This window comes from Saccoglossus kowalevskii, chromosome 12 (assembly GCF_978046115.1).
Source record: "Saccoglossus kowalevskii chromosome 12, keSacKowa6.1, whole genome shotgun sequence".
Classification (NCBI taxonomy): domain Eukaryota; kingdom Metazoa; phylum Hemichordata; class Enteropneusta; family Harrimaniidae; genus Saccoglossus; species Saccoglossus kowalevskii.
In genome coordinates, this window is record NC_140652.1 from 13,252,632 (window position 1) to 13,272,404 (window position 19,773).

Genomic DNA, 19,773 nt, shown 5'->3' on the forward strand with positions numbered 1-19,773 from the left:
TCTTTCGGGGGTATATCTTTTACATGACATCATGAGGTGATACTCATCTTCTACTTCATTTTTATCACAAAGGTTGCATAATCTATTAGCAAGGGGTATTCTTTTGTGTCTGCCAGTCTCAATTTTCAAGTTATGGTCACTGAGGCGGAATTTAGTTAAATTTTCGCGCATATCAATGTTTTTCAGGGTAACAAGGTATGTTTCGAAAGCAAAATTGTTTTTTAATTCTCTGTATGTTCTTAATTTATTTTTTTCATTTTGTTTTGATCGATTGTCATTATGTAATTCACTTTTCCAAGTTGATATGAATGATGTTTGTATATTTTTGTTGATTTGTCCTAATTGCCTTGCAGTTAGAGTTTCATCGCTGTCGATCAGGTAAGAATGGTTGATGTTATTTAAAAGGGAATCTATATTGGTGTACCATTTACTGTTAATTTCTTTATTTTCTTGGAAAGCTAGTTTTAGTAATGGATTTGACGAGTTCTTTATACGATTAAAATATTTTATCATTTGTTTTTTGATAAAAGTCTCCAATGGGTAACGTCCAAGTTCGCCGTATAAACCCATTGTTGTAGTGTTTTTGGATGTACCCAAAAGAAAACGAAGATAATTTATATGTACATCTTCAATTGGTGATTTTAGTGAAATTTCATCTCCCCATACATCACTACCATATGTGAGAATTGGTCTGATTAGTTTATCAAACAGAGAGAGTGACAGTGGTATACTTAGATTTTTGCCTGTTTTTCCCTTTAATGAAAATAAGGCCTTTAAAGCTTTTCTTTTTATGCTTTTTAGGCCTTCCTTGAATTTTCCATTAGCGCTTACTATTAATCCTAGGTAATTGGCTGATTTTACAGTAATTAACTCACAACCTTCAAAGAAGAAAATATCATTCTCTAGAAGTCTGTTTGATCTGTTAAAGATCATAGTTTTTGTCTTTCCGTGTTAACAGTTAGATGCCATTTTTTAGTGTATATCGATAAATTATCAAGGCAAGTTTGTAATCCTGTTTTTGATTCAGAAAGTATTACAAGATCGTAAGCATACATTATACAGTTAATAGGTGTGTTTTGTAGTTTGGGTGGGTCACATCTAGGTTTATTAAGGACATCAGATAAATCGTTTATGAAGATGTTGAATAGGGTTGGGCTTAAATTACAGCCCTGTTTTACTCCCACCCTTGAAGTGAAGTGTTCAGTTAATCCTTCTTTGCTCTTAACTTTATATTTTACCTTACTATACATATTTTTTATAATTTTATAGATTTTACCCGATATTCCAAGTTTTAACAATTTAATATACAACCCCTGATGCCAGACACTGTCGAAGGCCTTTTTTAGATCAACAAAGCACGCATATATTTTATTTGTATTTTTACTGTTATTTTTTTGTATTTTAATATTTTCTTTGTTATTGGCAATGCTGCTATTATAAAGATATTTGTTAATTATTGTCTTAAGAATGAAGATATTGTCTGTTGTGCGTCGATCTTTTCGGAATCCGAATTGCTTGTTTGAAAGTATGTTCTTTTTTTCTAAGAATGTGGTTAGTCTAATGTTTAGAATGCTTGTAAATAATTTGCCAAGGCAACTAGAAATGGCAATGCCTCTATAGTTAGATGGGTTAGATTTGGAGCCGGATTTGTGGATTGGTATCAAAAAACTGAGGTTCCAAGAATCTGGAAAGTGGTTTGAATTAAAAATTATATTAAAAAGTTTATGTATGGCTTTCAGTAAGTTGGCTTGGCTGTGTTTTAGCATTTCATTGCAAATTTTATCTTGACTCGAAGCTTTATTATTTTTCAATAGGTTAATTCCTTTTAAAATTTCATCTTTTAGAATTGGACCGTTCAAGTCAGAATTAAGAGCCATGTGTTCTTCTTTGTTCTTTAATTCAGTAGTTAAATCGTCACTGTGGGATGTGGAATTTGCATTAAATAACTTTTTAAAATATGATAGCCATTCAACTGGTTTTATATTGTTATTACACTCGTTGTGCGATTCTTCATTATTCATTTCACGCAATGTTTTCCAGAATTCAGAAGGGTTTTCTTTTGAGGTTTCAAGTTGGTTTAGTAGTAGAGCTTTTTTTTGTTTTTTCTTCTCTTTGATGGTTTTTTGAACAGTTTTCTTGTTTGGAAGAAACGACCACGTATATTTGGGTTTGGGGTTTTTTAGCTCCACTGTCATGGAAGATGACCGGAGCTATTCAAATTAGTGGTTGTCCATCATTACCTAACCTCAGGCATTGTCAGCTTTGGTCAATTTTTTTGTTTTAAACAGCTTGTTCCTGAAAAGCACATAAATTACATGGTCTTTTTTATGTAAATAAGTAAGTGTCATTAACTTCAGATTTGTTCAATCGCAGTCCCGAGGGACTGTGGTTCAATCGATGACAGCTACTTCAATTACGTTGCAAAAGGTGCAATTGGCACTATGCCAAAAAAAGAAAGAAAAGTGAGTACTTTATCAAACGAACACACAATCAGTCTTGCATGCTACGAGAATTGCACAATACACTTTCGAAGTAAGACCGGCCGGCCTGACTGATACTGAACCTTATTATTAAAAGTTATTGAATCTGAAACTAACAGGTATGTAAATAGAACATAGCTTTAAAGGACAGACAGAAACCGGATTTTATTATTGAAGTATTGTACAGTGAATACGATGAGTTAAAAGTTTGTGTTTAGCACGACAAGGAATTAAACATTACTCTACACAGTAGGGGTATGGGTTTCAAACACCGTACATCGTATATATACATGCGACTTAACTACGGGATGCCAATCAAACCACATGTAGATCTTGTCTTTCATCAACAAGCCAAAACATTTCATATTTATATTTAAATTAAAACAAGAACATTCAATATGCATTGACTGCAAGAATCTGACTCATGGTTTACCAGAACTGTCTGCACATATACCAGTAAACACTGAGTAACATTGGCAGCCATTTTGAAATGTTTGTACACTCAATACTATAAGGTTGATTTAGAATAACAAAATAATTGTCTTATTCTACTGACATACACATAATATAACATTGTCTCATTCCACTGACATACACATAATATAACATTGTCCTATTCCACTGACATACACATGATATAACATTGTCTTATTCCACTGACATACACATGATATAACATTGTCTTATTCCACTGACATACACATGATATAACATTGTCTTATTTCACTGACATACACATGATATAACATTGTCTTATTCCACTGACATACACATGATATAGCATTGTCTTATTCCACTGACATACACATGATATAACATTGTCTTATTCCACTGACATACACATGATATAACATTGTCTTATTTCACTGACATACACATGATATAACATTGTCTTATTCCACTGACATACACATGATATAACATTGTCTTAATCAACTGACATACACATGATATAACATTGTCTTATTCCACTGACATACACATGATATAACATCGTCTTATTCAACTGACATACACATGGTATAACATTGTCTTATTCCACTGACATACACATAATATAACATTGTCTTATTTCACTGACATCATGACATACTTCAAGGCTGCAGTTGATTTGCATAATGCATTTAGTTATCCCTAGAGAGCGCCTTTTACTTTTCAAATACTGTGGAATACTTTATTTTCGCTGGAATTAATTTTCGCTGAAAAGGCTTTTTGGGCGTTTCGTATGGAATTTATTTTCACTAATTTTTGATGAGTTTAATGTGAAATATAGGAAAAAAAGTATATTCGCTGGATTTTATTTTCACAGAATCATCCTTTCAGCGAAAATAGCGAAAATAAATTCAAAGCAAAATCAAAGTATTCTACAGTAATACAATCAGCACACAATGCATGTAATGACAAAGTTCATATTTGTCTCAGTAAATCTGTTATCTTGCATGTTTTATGATTCACTTCTAAATGCAGCACTTTTTTTCTGAGTTGAGGCACTGAGGTGATTAGTTTAATAAATATGAATTCAGAGTGTTCTTTTTCAAAAATAAAGAGACAATTTGGATAAATGTATTAAGATGAAAATTACTACAATAAATATTCTTATTTTATTTTGTTTTTTTTTGTATTGTAAGTAATTACAAAGTGGGGATATCCCTGAAGTGTCTTTTTAAATTAATATTGTAAGTAAATACAAAGTGGGGATATCCCTGAAGTGTCTTTTTAAATTAATATTGTAAGTAAATACAAAGTGGGGATATCCCTGAAGTGTCTTTTTAAATTAATATTGTAAGTAATTACAAAGTGGGGATATCCCTGAAGTGTCTTTTTAAATTAATATTGTAAGTACATGTAATTACAAAGTGGGGATATCCCTGAAGTGTCTTTTTAAAATTAATATTGTAAGTAATAACAAAGTGGGGATATCCCTGAAGTGTCTTTTTAAATTAATATTGTAAGTAATTACAAAGTGGGGATATCCCTGAAGTGTCTTTTTAAAATTAATATTGTAAGTAATAACAAAGTGGGGATATCCCTGAAGTGTCTTTTTAAATTAATATTGTAAGTAATTACAAAGTGGGGATATCCCTGAAGTGTCTTTTTAAATTAATATTGTAAGTAATTACAAAGTGGGGATATCCCTGAAGTGTCTTTTTAAATTAATATTGTAAGTAATTACAAAGTGGGGATATCCCTGAAGTGTCTTTTTAAATTAGCATTATAAAAGCTGTAATAGCTAATGTTCTAATAGCTGAGACAAATTCCTGCAAATTTTGATTTTCAAAATTTATATACTTCAACAAAGAAATGTTTTGTCAAATGAAGTGTACATGTATGTTAAATACAGAATACATATTTTTGAGTACAATTTTCCTTACAAAATATGGATGCAACTGTTACGTATTTTTCATTATTTTTGTTTTGATAACTCCAGATCTTGATCAAAAGATTGGCACCCAAAGGATTATTCATAGGAGTGCTTATATCGATTATCTGACATCTTGTTTTCTGTTAGTTTATGTATTTCATTGGTATGTTTTCAAATGTGTATCAGACTGTGCAACAATCCTCTCCATGAGTTGGCATTGAAACCCAGTCTAATATGCCCATGGGATTTGGGAGATACATTACCAATAATATTATTTAAGATAAATGATTGGCTTCATTGAACACATACAACAATGCATATTTTGAACTTGAATTTGTATCACCAGTACATTTTTGTATCAGATTTGGACTACCGTACTACTTTCTCAACTTTTGGATGATATTTTCACACAGGACATCTTTCGTTCACACTATGGAAAGATTTCATACTGATGAATTATGTGAACAAGTTTAATACAGTTTGGAAAAGAATTAGTAAAGTTATTGTATACATATTAACAATTATTAAATGACAATGTCGACAACAGACATTTTCACCATAATATACTTTTTCCTTTCATCTTTGACTATACGGGCAAGGTAAAAATGTTTGTAACCCACAATGAGTTATCACATAAAACTTGATGACATTTTCAAATGCTGTTTTTAGGAACAAAAATTTCCACAAGCCAATCACAAGGCAACAGAATAAAAAGGAAATCCATATAAATGTCTTAATTTGTTATGACGTTTTTTTGTTCTAAATTTTAACAAAATCAGTCTATTATGTCCAAAAATTGAGATTGAACGTACGAATTGGAGGACAAACATTCGTTCTTGTGATTGCAACTAGAAATAATTTAGTCGTAACTAATATGCAAATGGGTACATAATGCGATCATTAAAGTGTCCTAGCCACACATACATATATTAGATATATTAGATACACTACATACATTTTATGAATGGCTGGCTGTCATTTAGCATATTTGGCCATTTTGAATCAAATCACAAAACAAAGCATTAAGTGACTGTAATACATAATGTGTGTTGGACCTTGGTCCAAGTTAATATTTTGTTTTTTAATTTGTTTGGACCCAAAGTTCATCAAATCCACATAAAGAATCTTCAAACCATCATGATTTGCCCATAATAAATATATCAGTTGACATAACTGTAAACCATCATACAATTAAATATATAAATATATACCTTTGCTGATTTCAGTGTATAAATTTAAAATTGTATATTGCAGATTTTGGACTATTGTCCAATCATGGCTGAAGCTGCCTCTGACGTAGTAGATGCTGGTGCTGTCTTAGCAGCGATTAACGAAGACTTTCTCTGTTGTGCTATATGTCTAGAGCGGTATTCAGCCCCAAAGATACTACCATGTCAACATACATTTTGTAAGAAGTGTTTAGTGAAGCTAGCTGAGAAACGAGCACCCAATGCTTTGATGTGTCCAACCTGTAACAGGTCAGTAGGGGTACCCGTCAGGGATCTGCAGTCTAATTTCTTCATGAGCTCACTTCTAGACAAAATCCCTGAGAAACTAGAAGTTGTTACCCCACGAGTGTGTGAATTTTGTGAAGAAAATGAAGTCACCTCTATCTGTGTTGAATGCCGACAGTATTCCTGTACACCTTGTACTAGAGTACATAAAAAAACAAAGACTACAAAATGTCATCAAGTTCTGTCACTTCGAGAATATCAAGAGGCAAAAAAGAAGCCATTTGCAGTGAAGCCATTACAATTCTGTGACGTCCACACAGAAAATCAGTTGAAATACTACTGTGATACGTGTCAGACACCTATATGTATGGAGTGTACAATCATAGATCATAGAGTTCCTGAACACAAACACAGATATATTAAACAGGTGGCAGACGAGTATATCAAAGAATTGAAGGTGAAAGTCGGGAAGTTAAAAGTGAAAGCAGATGAAGTGGAGACAAGTAAAATATTCGCCAAGACTACCTGTCAGAAACTGAAATCTCGCTGTGAAGAAGAGGAAGCAAAGATAAATAAGGAAACGGATGAAATCTTAGAAGATCTGAGAAGACAAATGGAAGCAGTCAAGCAGAAGAAGGAGAGATTGGTAGATGAGTTGAAGACAGAATATACAGCTAAAGTAAAGAATATGGAAATCAAAGTTGATGATCTGGAGATGAAACATGGAAACATAGTCAGTACATGCAGTTACCTAGAGACACTGGTGCAACATGGGAGTCCAGGACAGATCTTGAGTGCCAAACAAGTTTACCAACAACAAATTAATGGGTTGATTACCATGGAAACAAAATCTCCAATTGTTCCTGATGCAATAGAGTTTAAACCTCACCAAGGGAAAGAAACAGTAGGATTGCTAAAAGTTAATGTATGTCCACAAAACTGTAGTCTTGATAATATCCCAAAACAACTAATCAAAGGTGACACTGCTACTTTAATAGTAACAACCAGAGATAATGAAGGAAAACAAGTCGTTCCAAGCCAGGTGGTTAAAGCTAGAGTAACAAAACCTGATGGATCAAGTGACGATATCAAAGTACAGGATAATAATGATGGAACACACACACTGATGGTACATGGAAACATAGATGGGAAATATAAAGTGTCAGTGACAATAGACAATCAGCCAATACCGGGAACACCTGCACAGATCAATGTCATTAAAGGATTGGTGAAGACCATTGGTAGAGAGGGCAGTGGACAAGGAGAGTATAATACACCACGTGGTGTTACAGTAAACAAGAATGGTGATATTGTTACAGCTGACTATGAAAATAAAAGACTACAAATTACAGACAAAAATGGTAACCATAAGAATATTATGAAAATTGAAAATTGTACTCCCATTGATGTGTGCACATTTAATGACAAATACTATATGACAGATTTCACCAATAAACAAGTTGTTATCAGTGATATGGATGGTCATGTGGTCAAACAATTCAGTGAACACATGAAGGATCCTCTATGCATTGCTATCAGACCTGTTGATGGTATGGTGTATGTATCTGACTGGCATGGGGAGGTTGGTGATGAAAGAGATAAAGATGGTCATTGGATAAGAAAATACACAAAGAATGGAGATTATATAAAATCATTTGGAGGTTACGGGAATAATCCTGGACAATTTAAAGGACCAAAATACATGGCTGTAGACAATCAAGGAATATTATTTGTAGGTGACTTTGACAATGACTGCATACAAGTCTTCAATACAAATGATGAGTACATTTATTCATTCAAGTGTTCAGGTCATGGTGAAGGTCAGATATACGGCCCACGCGGCATCGCTATTGATAATGAGGGGTACGTATATGTGGCTGACTTAAATAATAAGGTACAAAAGTTTGATAGAAGTGGTTGTTTCATCTGCCGTATTGATAAAGACACTGATGGATTGAATAGACCAAGTGGTATAGTACTAACTGATGATGTACCGTGCAGAATAGTTGTAGCTGACAAGGGAAATGACTGTGTTAAAATCTTTGCTCAGTAATTGCAGGCTTAAAGTGAGAGGATCGTCACCTGCGCATGCGCGGGAATTGAGTCCCAAGCGACGATAACAATACAAGCTAAAAACTACTCATGGGCAGATGCTCGTTTGTAAACAATGACACGCTATGGCTATCTGACGCATGCGCAGGTGACGACTCCCCCACTTTGAACGCAAAGTACATGTACTGACTGAGACATGAAATGCAACTTATAAAATTGAACTCAATAATGAATATAAAACAGAGCAGATTAGAAGGACACACCAAGCTGCAACTTTTTCTGACAACAAATCCGTGTGTTATGCAATGTTGTTGATAAATTGCCATCAACAACAATGTCAAACATGTTACAATCAACGAAATGCAACTTACTGATGAAAGACTGTCAACACTGTGCGACACACAGATCCATGACAGTAATTAATTTACTATTATGGTTCTTATAAAATTGAAACAAAACTAAACAAAAATAAATTTAAAAACAAAATCCTCTATTGAAAATTTGAAAAAGGAAATGGATAATTTATAAGACTATAGCAGAGAGAAATGTTAATTAACATATTAGGCCACACCTCTGTAATTTTATAGAACGATGTTGTAATTACCATATTAGGCCACACCTCTGTAATTTTATAGGACAATGTTGTAATTACCATATTAGGCCACACCTCTGTAATTTTATAGAACGATGTTGTAATTACCATATTAGGCCACACCTCTGTAATTTTATAGGACAATGTTGTAATTACCATATTAGGCCACACCTCTGTAATTTTATAGAACGATGTTGTAATTACCATATTAGGCCACACCTCTGTAATTTTATAGGACAATGTTGTAATTACCATATTAGGCCACACCTCTGTAATTTTATAGAACGATGTTGTAATTAACATATTAGGCCACACCTCTGTAATTTTATAGGACAATGTTGTAATTACCATATTAGACCACACCTCTGTAATTTTATAGGACGATGTTGTAATTACCATATTAGGCCACACCTCTGTAATTTTATAGGACAATGTTGTAATTACCATATTAGGCCACACCTCTGTAATTTTATAGAACGATGTTGTAATTACCATATTAGGCCACACCTCTGTAATTTTATAGGACAATGTTGTAATTACGATATTAGACCACACCTCTGTAATTTTATAGAACAATGTTGTAATTACCATATTAGGCCACACCTCTGTAATTTTATAGAACGATGTTGTAATTACCATATTAGGCCACACCTCTGTAATTTTATAGGACGATGTTGTAATTACCATATTAGACCACACCTCTGTAATTTTATAGGACAATGTTGTAATTACGATATTAGACCACACCTCTGTAATTTTATAGGACGATGTTGTAATTACCATATTAGGCCACACCTCTGTAATTTTATAGAACGATGTTGTAATTACCATATTAGGCCACACCTCTGTAATTTTATAGGACGATGTTGTAATTACCATATTAGGCCACACCTCTGTAATTTTATAGGACGATGTTGTAATTACCATATTAGACCACACCTCTGTAATTTTATAGGACGATGTTGTAATTACCATATTAGGCCACACCTCTGTAATTTTATAGGACAATGTTGTAATTACCATATTAGACCACACCTCTGTAATTTTATAGGACGATGTTGTAATTAACATATTAGGCCACACCTCTGTAATTTTATAGGACAATGTTGTAATTACCATATTAGACCACACCTCTGTAATTTTATAGGACAATGTTGTAATTACCATATTAGGCCACACCTCTGTAATTGTATAGGACGATGTTGTAATTACCATATTAGGCCACACCTCTGTAATTTTATAGGACGATGTTGTAATTACCATATTAGACCACACCTCTGTAATTTTATAGGACAATGTTGTAATTACGATATTAGACCACACCTCTGTAATTTTATAGGACAATGTTGTAATTACGATATTAGACCACACCTCTGTAATTTTATAGGACGATGTTGTAATTAACATATTAGGCCACACCTCTGTAATTTTATAGGACGATGTTGTAATTACCATATTAGACCACACCTCTGTAATTTTATAGGACAATGTTGTAATTACCATATTAGGCCACACCTCTGTAATTTTATAGGACAATGTTGTAATTAACATATTAGACCACACCTCTGTAATTTTATAGGACGATGTTGTAATTACCATATTAGGCCACACCTCTGTAATTTTATAGGACAATGTTGTAATTACGATATTAGACCACACCTCTGTAATTTTATAGGACAATGTTGTAATTATCATATTAGACCACACCTCTGTAAATGTATAGGACAATGTTGTAATTAACATATTAGACCACACCTCTGTAATTTTATAGAACGATGTTGTAATTACCATATTAGGCCACACCTCTGTAATTTTATAGGACGATGTTGTAATTACCATATTAGACCACACCTCTGTAATTGTATAGGACAATGTTGTAATTAACATATTAGGCCACACCTCTGTAATTTTATAGGACGATGTTGTAATTACCATATTAGGCCACACCTCTGTAATTTTATAGGACGATGTTGTAATTAACATATTAGGCCACACCTCTGTAATTTTATAGGACAATGTTGTAATTAACATATTATACCACACCTCTGTAATTTTTACAGGAGAATGAGGTGTCAATTAACATATTAGACCATACCTCTGTAATTTCATAGGAGAATGAGGTGGCAATTAACATATTAGACCACACCTCTGACTTTTCATTGGAGAATGAGGTGGCAATTAACATATTAGACCACACCTCTGACTTTTCATTGGAGACTGAGGAATTAATTAGCATATTAGGAGTTCTACAAAACCAAAAAAAGTATGTTGATGGTACTCCAACTTGCCTGGATTTCGCATGGTGATTCAGTATCTTTTTGAAAATCTTAACTGAATTTAACAACACTTATATATTTACACTTACTTTTCATTCAACAGATACTCCCAAGGCAGCAGCAACAATTTTACAGTACTTAATTGCAACAAATTTAATGAAAATAAAATTATTCTAACCTATTTTACAACACTATTTTATTAGGTCCAGTGTATCTATGGACACCTGTCACTTTCTGAATTTCATTCTGAAGTGTTTAGAAACCATGCATTTCTATACTGATCATGTAACCAAATAAAATAACAACTTTACTGTGTTGTTTTTGTTAATTTACCTTAATTTTACTGGGTGTTAAATTCAACCTAAGTAACCAAAGAAACTAACAATGTTACTAACAAGTGTTGTTTTTGTTAACTTACTATTTTATAAATACGAATTTATAATACTGGGTGTTAAATTCACATCAAGTAACTAATGACACTAACAACTTTACTAGTTTACTAGTATTAATTAAAATACAACTTTTGTTAAAAACGAAAATTTCTTGATTCAAGGCTTTTAATAATAACAATTTTTTTTTTCAAGATTGACATGACCTCTGTGAGATTACATTTAATAATGAAACACTTTGGTAATGCACATTACCCAGGAATTTATGTTTCTTTTGCATAACCATGGCCGAGGTAAATTCCAGAAATTAATTGGTCACAGTGATATACATAATACAAGTTGTATTATCTCAATAGTTTGGTGTAGAATAGTAAATTGAGAATCATACTTATTGGGCAACATGGAAAATATCATGATGGATCAAGGGTCATAGGTCAAAGATCATACCGTTGTACAGTGCCATATTTGTGGTAATCATGAAGAGCCTTAGAGCTTTTAATTGGTTCAATTTATGAAAAACTTTATAAATTTTATATTAAAAAAAAAATTTCATATCATTTTGATACTTGTTGTATATGCAGTATTTTGAATTTAATAAAAACTTTGACACACAAGCATTAATTTTATTTACTTGATTTTCTCAAGGCAGTAATGGACAAAAGATTCAGAGATAAGGTTGATCCTTATTTTTTACAATTTTCTTTTTGTTTTTAATAAGATGTTAAGTCACTCAATGTTTTGAATGAAATATATCCATGCATGACCTAGATGCAGTTAAGAAATGACTGATTTTGCCATGTCGAATCAGCACACTATAAGTTATGTCAGTTTGAATGAAGTTGGCCAAAGATGTACATGTACATAAATAAGGTTATGAATTACAGCGTTATCCAAACAAAGCACCCATACCTGGTATTGTCACATTCAATATTCAAATTATAATAAGTATAGAATAATAATAAAAATAACGATATCATTAAAGTCAGCATAATAATTAATGTAGATACAGGCATATTACGAACACATAAACATGTGCACTTGAGATTTGAACTTGCGAGCACAGCAAAGTGCCTTGCCACTGTAAGTAGACACGCACATCAGTACACCACAGTCAACAACCCAAAAAACACTTGGCTCCAAACAAAATTAGCACCAAATGTAATGAAACTTATGTAATAAATGCATATGCTACAAGTACTATGAGGTTATTATGAGAATATCTCAAATTAATACATACACACTGCAGTTTATTTTGATTCATCCCTTAAATCAAAATCGGTATTTCCACACTCCATATGCAAATGAGGTCTGAGAGCAAACAAAGTAGTCCCTTCAGGAGTACCGTCTTTCGAAACATAGCAGAAATAAACAATATTTAGAAGTACGATATTTTTCCTTTGGGGTATATGAATATACTTGCCGAGTGAAATGAAATTTGAACAACAGTAATGATACTTATTTTGACTAAAACTAATTTGCATATCAACCATGCAATAATGTTTTCGGTATTTTCACGGTCAATATGCAAATGAACATGGTATTTCCATTGGCTACCAAACTATTTTTATTTTGTAAACACATTTTCGCTATTTTTATCCGGTTCAAATCATTCAGCAACATTTTTGGCATATTAGGTGTACATCACATGGAATACCGGTACTACGATTGGGAGAACTTAGTGTATGTTGACCACATGGAAACTGAGTTTTATAAACCTTGAAGGGCTCTCGGAAGATCCACCCACAGTAAAATCAGCGATTACTATGGAGCCCGAACTATCAACATTGAGATACCAGGAGGTTTCTGCTGGCAACATTGCAGCGTTACTCGGTTCCAAATGAAGATTACCAACGCCAAATGAGCAACATTTTAACCAAGACTCATGACAAGCAAGCAACATCACAAAAAAAGTTGTAGCATGCAGCTCAGCGACGACCGCTGTCAACGCAAGTCCTCCCGTCAGTGGAGTACCACAGTTGCATGGCATGTTTGCCAATTCACAATTCTGTGGAGAACTTTTAACTTCAAAATAAACTGTGTATCATAATCATCCAGTTCAAGTTCTGGTTCTGTCCTGGCCCAAACTAAATGTTATTTATTTGGACAGTGACTCAAAATGGACGTCTGATTATTTTATTTTCATACAGACAGTGACATGCGTTCTACACTGACACACATTGCTAGGACATAAACTAGGGCTATCTTGGAACATATTAATGGGCAATGGGGTTCCCTGACCTAAATTCCATCTCAGTTCTTTCATTAATATGAAATAATCAAATATGAAACATATGTAATAATAACAGAACCCTACGCAACAAAAGCCACGGGAAGTGTGTGGGGTATCTGTCATAGTATGCATGAAGACAGTACAGCTGGAATATCAACCAATGCGCAGAAAAGGTTGATGCGATGACATACTGTCTGAGTGCCTACTTTGAGGTATCCTCATAATAACCTTATTACCGGGGGGTATTATACATCTTTTCCTTCCTACATCATGGGAATGCCAAAATCCAAAAAGTTTAGAACAGAATCAGCGAACTTTGTGTGGAGTCCGGTCAAACCCTAGTGGCAGCCATGTTTGTTTGTATTATTAGAGGACGCTTATGCGCCTAATCATTCCATATTTGGAATTCACATTTCTTTCTGTGGTAGGATGAAAATACCCTGTAAAATACCACAAAATAACGGCACGCTGCAACTTACAGTATGGTGTTACAGTATAATAATGTTATATACATTGTAATCCTACATTTTACAGAAAGCATACAGATGTGGTTTGTGCAATGTAAAAAGGAATAAAAAAAATAAAGAACTTACCGTATGCATGGGTGTACCCCAGAAGTCATTTCGAAAGAGGTGCATGATGGGAGTTCTTGGTCTCAGGTCTTTGTTCTCTTTAATAGCAGAGACATCGTCAAATACAAATCCACATTGCAAGGAATTCAGATAGCAAATAATAACAACAGCAAACACAATAACAGAATAAAGTTGAAATCTGGAACCAGGCATCCTAAAGTGAAATATACAATGACAGCCAATCAAATTATATTAATTGCATAATATTCCTATCAGTGACATAAAATTTAGTTTGTTAAAATTTTACATTTTTCTTGATCATGTGTTGATCTCCTATCAAGTCCTTTTACCTCACAAGTCAAGAATGTCATTAACCAATCAAAATACTGTGTGGTACTCTGCGAATATTTGTGATGGCTCAAAGCATTGTGGGAGTAAATGTCCCATTGGTGGTAAGTACCTAAACAGTTGTCATGATTTAATATTAAACAGATGAAATGTATTCTATCCATTCCCATTATAAATCTGCAATAAATATTTTTTTTTTTGGTCATTAAACATTGCAGCTGTGATTAAGCTTTGACAAACAGTTTGTCTCTCAACTTTGTATTCTAAAAACTTAACCAGTTTTAAAAACTAATTATTTAAAAGTGGTCCAAATTTAAAGCATTTTTAATAATAGTGGCCAAGTGATTTTTTAATATTTTTGTGGAATCTAGGATTTTGGGTTTTGACATACTTTCAATTGAGGAATTAGCGTAAAGTAATCACAATTCAGATTTTAGTTGTAATTCTCAAAATTACATGTATGACTGTGATGGTAATTTTTACTTTTTAACATTAGGATTTTCAAACGAATGGTGAAAATCAAAATCCTATTTCATTTGAGGACATTTCATTTTATTGAATCGCTAGGGGGCCTTTTCAGTTATTTGCACATTCTCATTGGACAGCAAGCCAAGACAAGAGGGGATGTAGCACAAATTACAATGTTCCCAGTCAGTTTTCACACTTTGCCATCACCTTGTCAAATCCCTTGTCTAATCTCTAGTTCGATGGCACCATTTCCCACTAAGTACATGTATGTACATACTGGATCAAATTTGTTACCGGACAAAAGTGCACCACAGTTATCAGTGTTTTTTAGGCTCAAAAACTTAATCTAAAATGTGACATTGCACAATTCAACGCCAGTCCTAAAATAAACTATCACTCAACACTTTCAAGCACTGAAGCAACAATTTCAAACAAGGGTAACACTTTTGAATAATAATGACAGAAAATAAAATTTCAAAATTTAACTATAGCCAAACAACCAGTTGATTAATGATCATTTGATTCGCCACATGAGAATGGTTATGATTTTGTATTCTTTACTTATAATGTCTAGTTATGTAACAATCTCAACATGTTGTCTCAAAACAAAAAACATGCCAGAAAATAACTCAGACATCTCTCAATGTTATTCTGGCTCATATTATAGACAATTAATTATTATTATAGACGATGTCAAATGTTACTCTTCTATAGTGTACATTGCACGTCACCCACGAGGTCATTATGTAAATAAAGAATTGACTGAAACATTGTTGTTTCGCTTTCTATTGATCTATCATTATTTTGTTGGCCCATGGCTGACTCCAATGTCACCGATTTAGATACCTGAAAATTTCCCTTAGTGTCAATAAAATTGAAAATTGGAAATAGAATTTTGATTTTCATTGGTTATTTTCAAATCCTATTGTTGAAAGGGAGGTGTCCCACTACAAGTATAACTTGGAAAATAAAATAAAGCTAAAATCTAAATTGTGAAAAAAAAAAAAAAAAAAATGTTAGATTACAGAAAATATTAGAAATTCACTTTGCCTCCATTAGCCATGAAATTATTACTTGGTTGTCTAAGACAAATTTATACAGAAAATCAACTAACATTTTTTAAAATTATTATTATGAAAAAATAATTGAAACAAAAATCCCTGCCTACCTAGAATGGGTAAGGTAGGGTAGTCACGAAGTATTTAATTAGACCGTTACCTGAAACACCATGTTCATTTCATTTGGCCATATAATGCTTTGTTAATAACCAATACAAATTTTCTTCTGTCATCTTGGGTTGTCAGAAATGTGTTTTCAGACTGGTTTTGAAATTACACTTGTCTCTGCTGACTATATATATATATATATGAAATGTGATTTAATCAAGTGGAAATAATCTTCTCTTTAACCTTTCAGCTTTCTGTACAGTGCTGTATTGTTTGGGACACATGGCGGACAATACCCCTATACACTATAGTGTACATTAAATCCAAGTATAAATCTATGGTGTGTACACCTATAACAATACATGATGCCCCACTTGCAATTACCCCAGATGATGACCTCTATGGGTTTCCTTGACAACAAAAGTCAGCAATGCAAAATCCAAAAATAAAGATATTGTTTTTAAAACATGTTTTTTCTTGACTAGAAGAAAAAAAGGTCTTAAACTGGGTGCAAACATTTAATATGGAGATGTTTTGACTTTTAAAAAATCCCAACATTAAAAACTATGTATATTCATAGAGTGGCTTCACATTTACCATCTTATTAACGTACATGGAAAAAATACGATCGTATTCTCCTGATTGGGAGATAGTCTAGTCTTCTCTGCGTCTCAAACATTCAATTTGAGAAATGTCAAACAATGAAGCACTGATTGACAATAGTAATAGTAATAGTAATTTTATTAACACTTACACATTCCCCGGAGGGATTGGCAATGGTTACAAAAGTTTAAAAAGGAATAAAAGGTTACAAAACAGAAAATAGATAAAAAAAAAAAAAAAAAAAAATCTAAGCTAATACATTACAGATAATAGCTAGTATAAAATTATGATACTACGATAGATAGAAAACAAAATGCAAAACTCAAATAGTGAGAGAAGGTTGTCACTGGGGTTGCTGTCTTATTTCAAAACACTTCTTTAGGTACCTTGCTACGGGGAGTGTTAGGCCACTGTTGTTTAGCAAGGCTATGAATTGTGTCTTGTGTCCAAATTTTTAAAGTTTTTGATTTTGGTTTTTGCTATTTCGAATAGGACATTTCTTTCGGGGGTATATCTTTTACATGACATCATGAGGTGATACTCATCTTCTACTTCATTTTTATCACAAAGGTTGCATAATCTATTAGCAAGGGGTATTGATTCCTTTGTGTCTGCCAGTCTCAATTTTCAAGTTATGGTCACTGAGGCGGAATTTAGTTAAATTTTCGCGCATATCAATGTTTTTCAGGGTAACAAGGTATGTTTCGAAAGCAAAATTGTTTTTTAATTCTCTGTATGTTCTTAATTTATTTTTTTCATTTTGTTTTGATCGATTGTCATTATGTAATTTACTTTTCCAAGTTGATATGAATGATGTTTGTATATTTTTGTTGATTTCTCCTAATTCCCTTGCAGTTATAGTTTCATCGCTGTCGATCAGGTAAGAATGGTTGATGTTATTTAAAAGGGAATCTATATTGGTGTACCATTTACTGTTAATTTCTTTATTTTCTTGGAAAGCTAGTTTTAGTAATGGATTTGACGAGTTCTTTATACGATTAAAATATTTTATCATTTGTTTTTCGATAAAAGTCTCCAATGGGTAACGTCCAAGTTCGCCGTATAAACCCATTGTTGTAGTGTTTTTAAGCACACTAAGACTAAGAGTGAGAATGTCTATCCAGTATCCGTTTTGGAGATAAACCTCAATTTCAGAGAAAAGCGCCTTACTAAATACTTTTATATTATACCGAATTTCAATAATCAGCTAACATAGGAAAGCGAAAACGTCCGATCGATGTTTGTCAAGTCTACGTCAGCCCCGTGAACACACTTACACAGGTTGAGGTAACTTGTGTTCTCAAAACATACGGACGTCGGCGTTCACCCCACGCCTTGTATTTGATGTTCTCATCTCATCGCTACCCTCCACACTATGTAAGTAACCGTGAGAAGGTATAAAATATTCGAGTTCTTACCTGCTTTAGTACTGAACAGTTAACAACACAATAACACCGGAACAGCAACAAACGTGCCAAATATTTAGATATGACCTTTCAACCCCACTCATGCGTCGGTTTGTTCGTTAGTGTTTACTCTCAGCAACTTCCCTAATTAGGGATGAACCAACTAGAGTTTCAGGGACTGAGAAGATCGAGTGTATTTATACCCCAGTGACGTGATGTTTTTTTTTTTCAATATGTAACTATTAACTGTGAACATGGAGGTAATAAGAATTCTTATTACCTCCATGCTGTGAATAAGTTAAAGATTTGCAAAGTTCCAAAGTCACGCGAGAACTGAAAATCTGAATAAATCGATCAGTACGACTGAGTGTTTAACATCATACATTTTTTATTCCTACTTCTGTCTGCGAATAAAATTCAGTAATTAATTAATAATACATAGTACTTATCGATTTCGATTTTCAGATTTTTCAATCTGCCTGGTATCTCATTTTACAATCGATATGTTCGACTTTCTTTTCACACTTTTTGCCAAATATTTTCTTTTGCATAATAATTTATAAATTTAATGCAGTCTTAACCTTGACTTTCACGGGAATTTCCAGTAGTGACATAATTATATGTCTTACGTGTCTATGGTTACAAAAACAACATTTTTTCAGAAAAAAAAAACATACAAACATAGGAATATCAATGTATTTTATCAAACTGATAAAGCAATATCTTCGCCACCCTGTTACGGAAATTTAATTCTGTCATTCAATCCACGAAATACAAGCACTATATTTGACCCCACCCTATCGATAGGTAATATGTATAGCCATGTGTATTACCATATTACTAATAATATGTATGTGAATTTACCCCGGGGGTGGGGGTACTCCAAGTCAGACTTGGTACCCATGCTGAAATATTGGTTTTCAAAAACGCCTTTAAACACGTACTTATTTTTGTGAAATTATACACCTTTTCAAGTGCAGAAACTTAAAATAGATACCCTATATACATACTAAAATCATACTGTTTCCAAGTTGAGGTAACATGAATTTATGAGATTTCTTTTTTCACATTTTATTACTATATTCTAAGTTACCGAACGAAATCGGAACCCGGAAGCACGCCCGACGGGAGAACAATCGGAAACAATCATTGAAACAAAGCAAACTTGTCGATTCTTCGGCGATTTTGTCACGATTTTTTTTTTAATTTTTTATTTCGTGTTTTGTTTGTTTATTGCGGGAAAAATGTGAGGTGACAGCCCGAGAAATATCCCCCTTTTTGTAGACACGTTCTTTCTCAAAGACAAGGGAAAATGTACACTTTATTTATATATTATCAGAAGTACATTAGTTATGTACCTCTGATATTATATAAT

General features: G+C 33.1%; 2 protein-coding genes across 2 annotated transcripts in view; one reads left to right on the forward strand and one right to left on the reverse strand.

Annotated features, from left to right (window-relative positions):
- Nucleotides 1-18,496, reverse strand: part of LOC100378674 (protein O-mannosyl-transferase TMTC3-like) — a 36,976-nt gene extending 18,480 nt beyond the window's left edge. Inside the window, exons 1-2 of the mRNA XM_085506436.1 lie at nucleotides 18,411-18,496; nucleotides 14,429-14,621 (exon numbers count right to left, since the gene is read on the reverse strand). Coding sequence (XP_085362562.1) covers nucleotides 14,429-14,620 — 192 coding nt within the window. The 5' untranslated portion in view covers nucleotide 14,621; nucleotides 18,411-18,496. The remainder of the gene's footprint in view (nucleotides 1-14,428; nucleotides 14,622-18,410) is intronic.
- Nucleotides 2,455-8,588, forward strand: LOC144355112 (tripartite motif-containing protein 3-like). Its single transcript, XM_078010519.2, has 3 exons — nucleotides 2,455-2,599; nucleotides 6,097-8,362; nucleotides 8,497-8,588. Exon 2 carries the CDS (start codon nucleotides 6,118-6,120, stop codon nucleotides 8,347-8,349), a length of 2,232 nt encoding a protein of 743 aa, XP_077866645.1. The 5' UTR covers nucleotides 2,455-2,599; nucleotides 6,097-6,117; the 3' UTR covers nucleotides 8,350-8,362; nucleotides 8,497-8,588.
- Nucleotides 18,497-19,773: the final 1,277 nt, after the last annotated feature.

Coding starts and splice junctions, on each gene's coding strand:
- LOC144355112 (XM_078010519.2), top strand. CDS start 6,118: ATGGCTGAAGCTGCCTCTGACGTAGTAGATGCTGGTGCTGTCTTAGCA.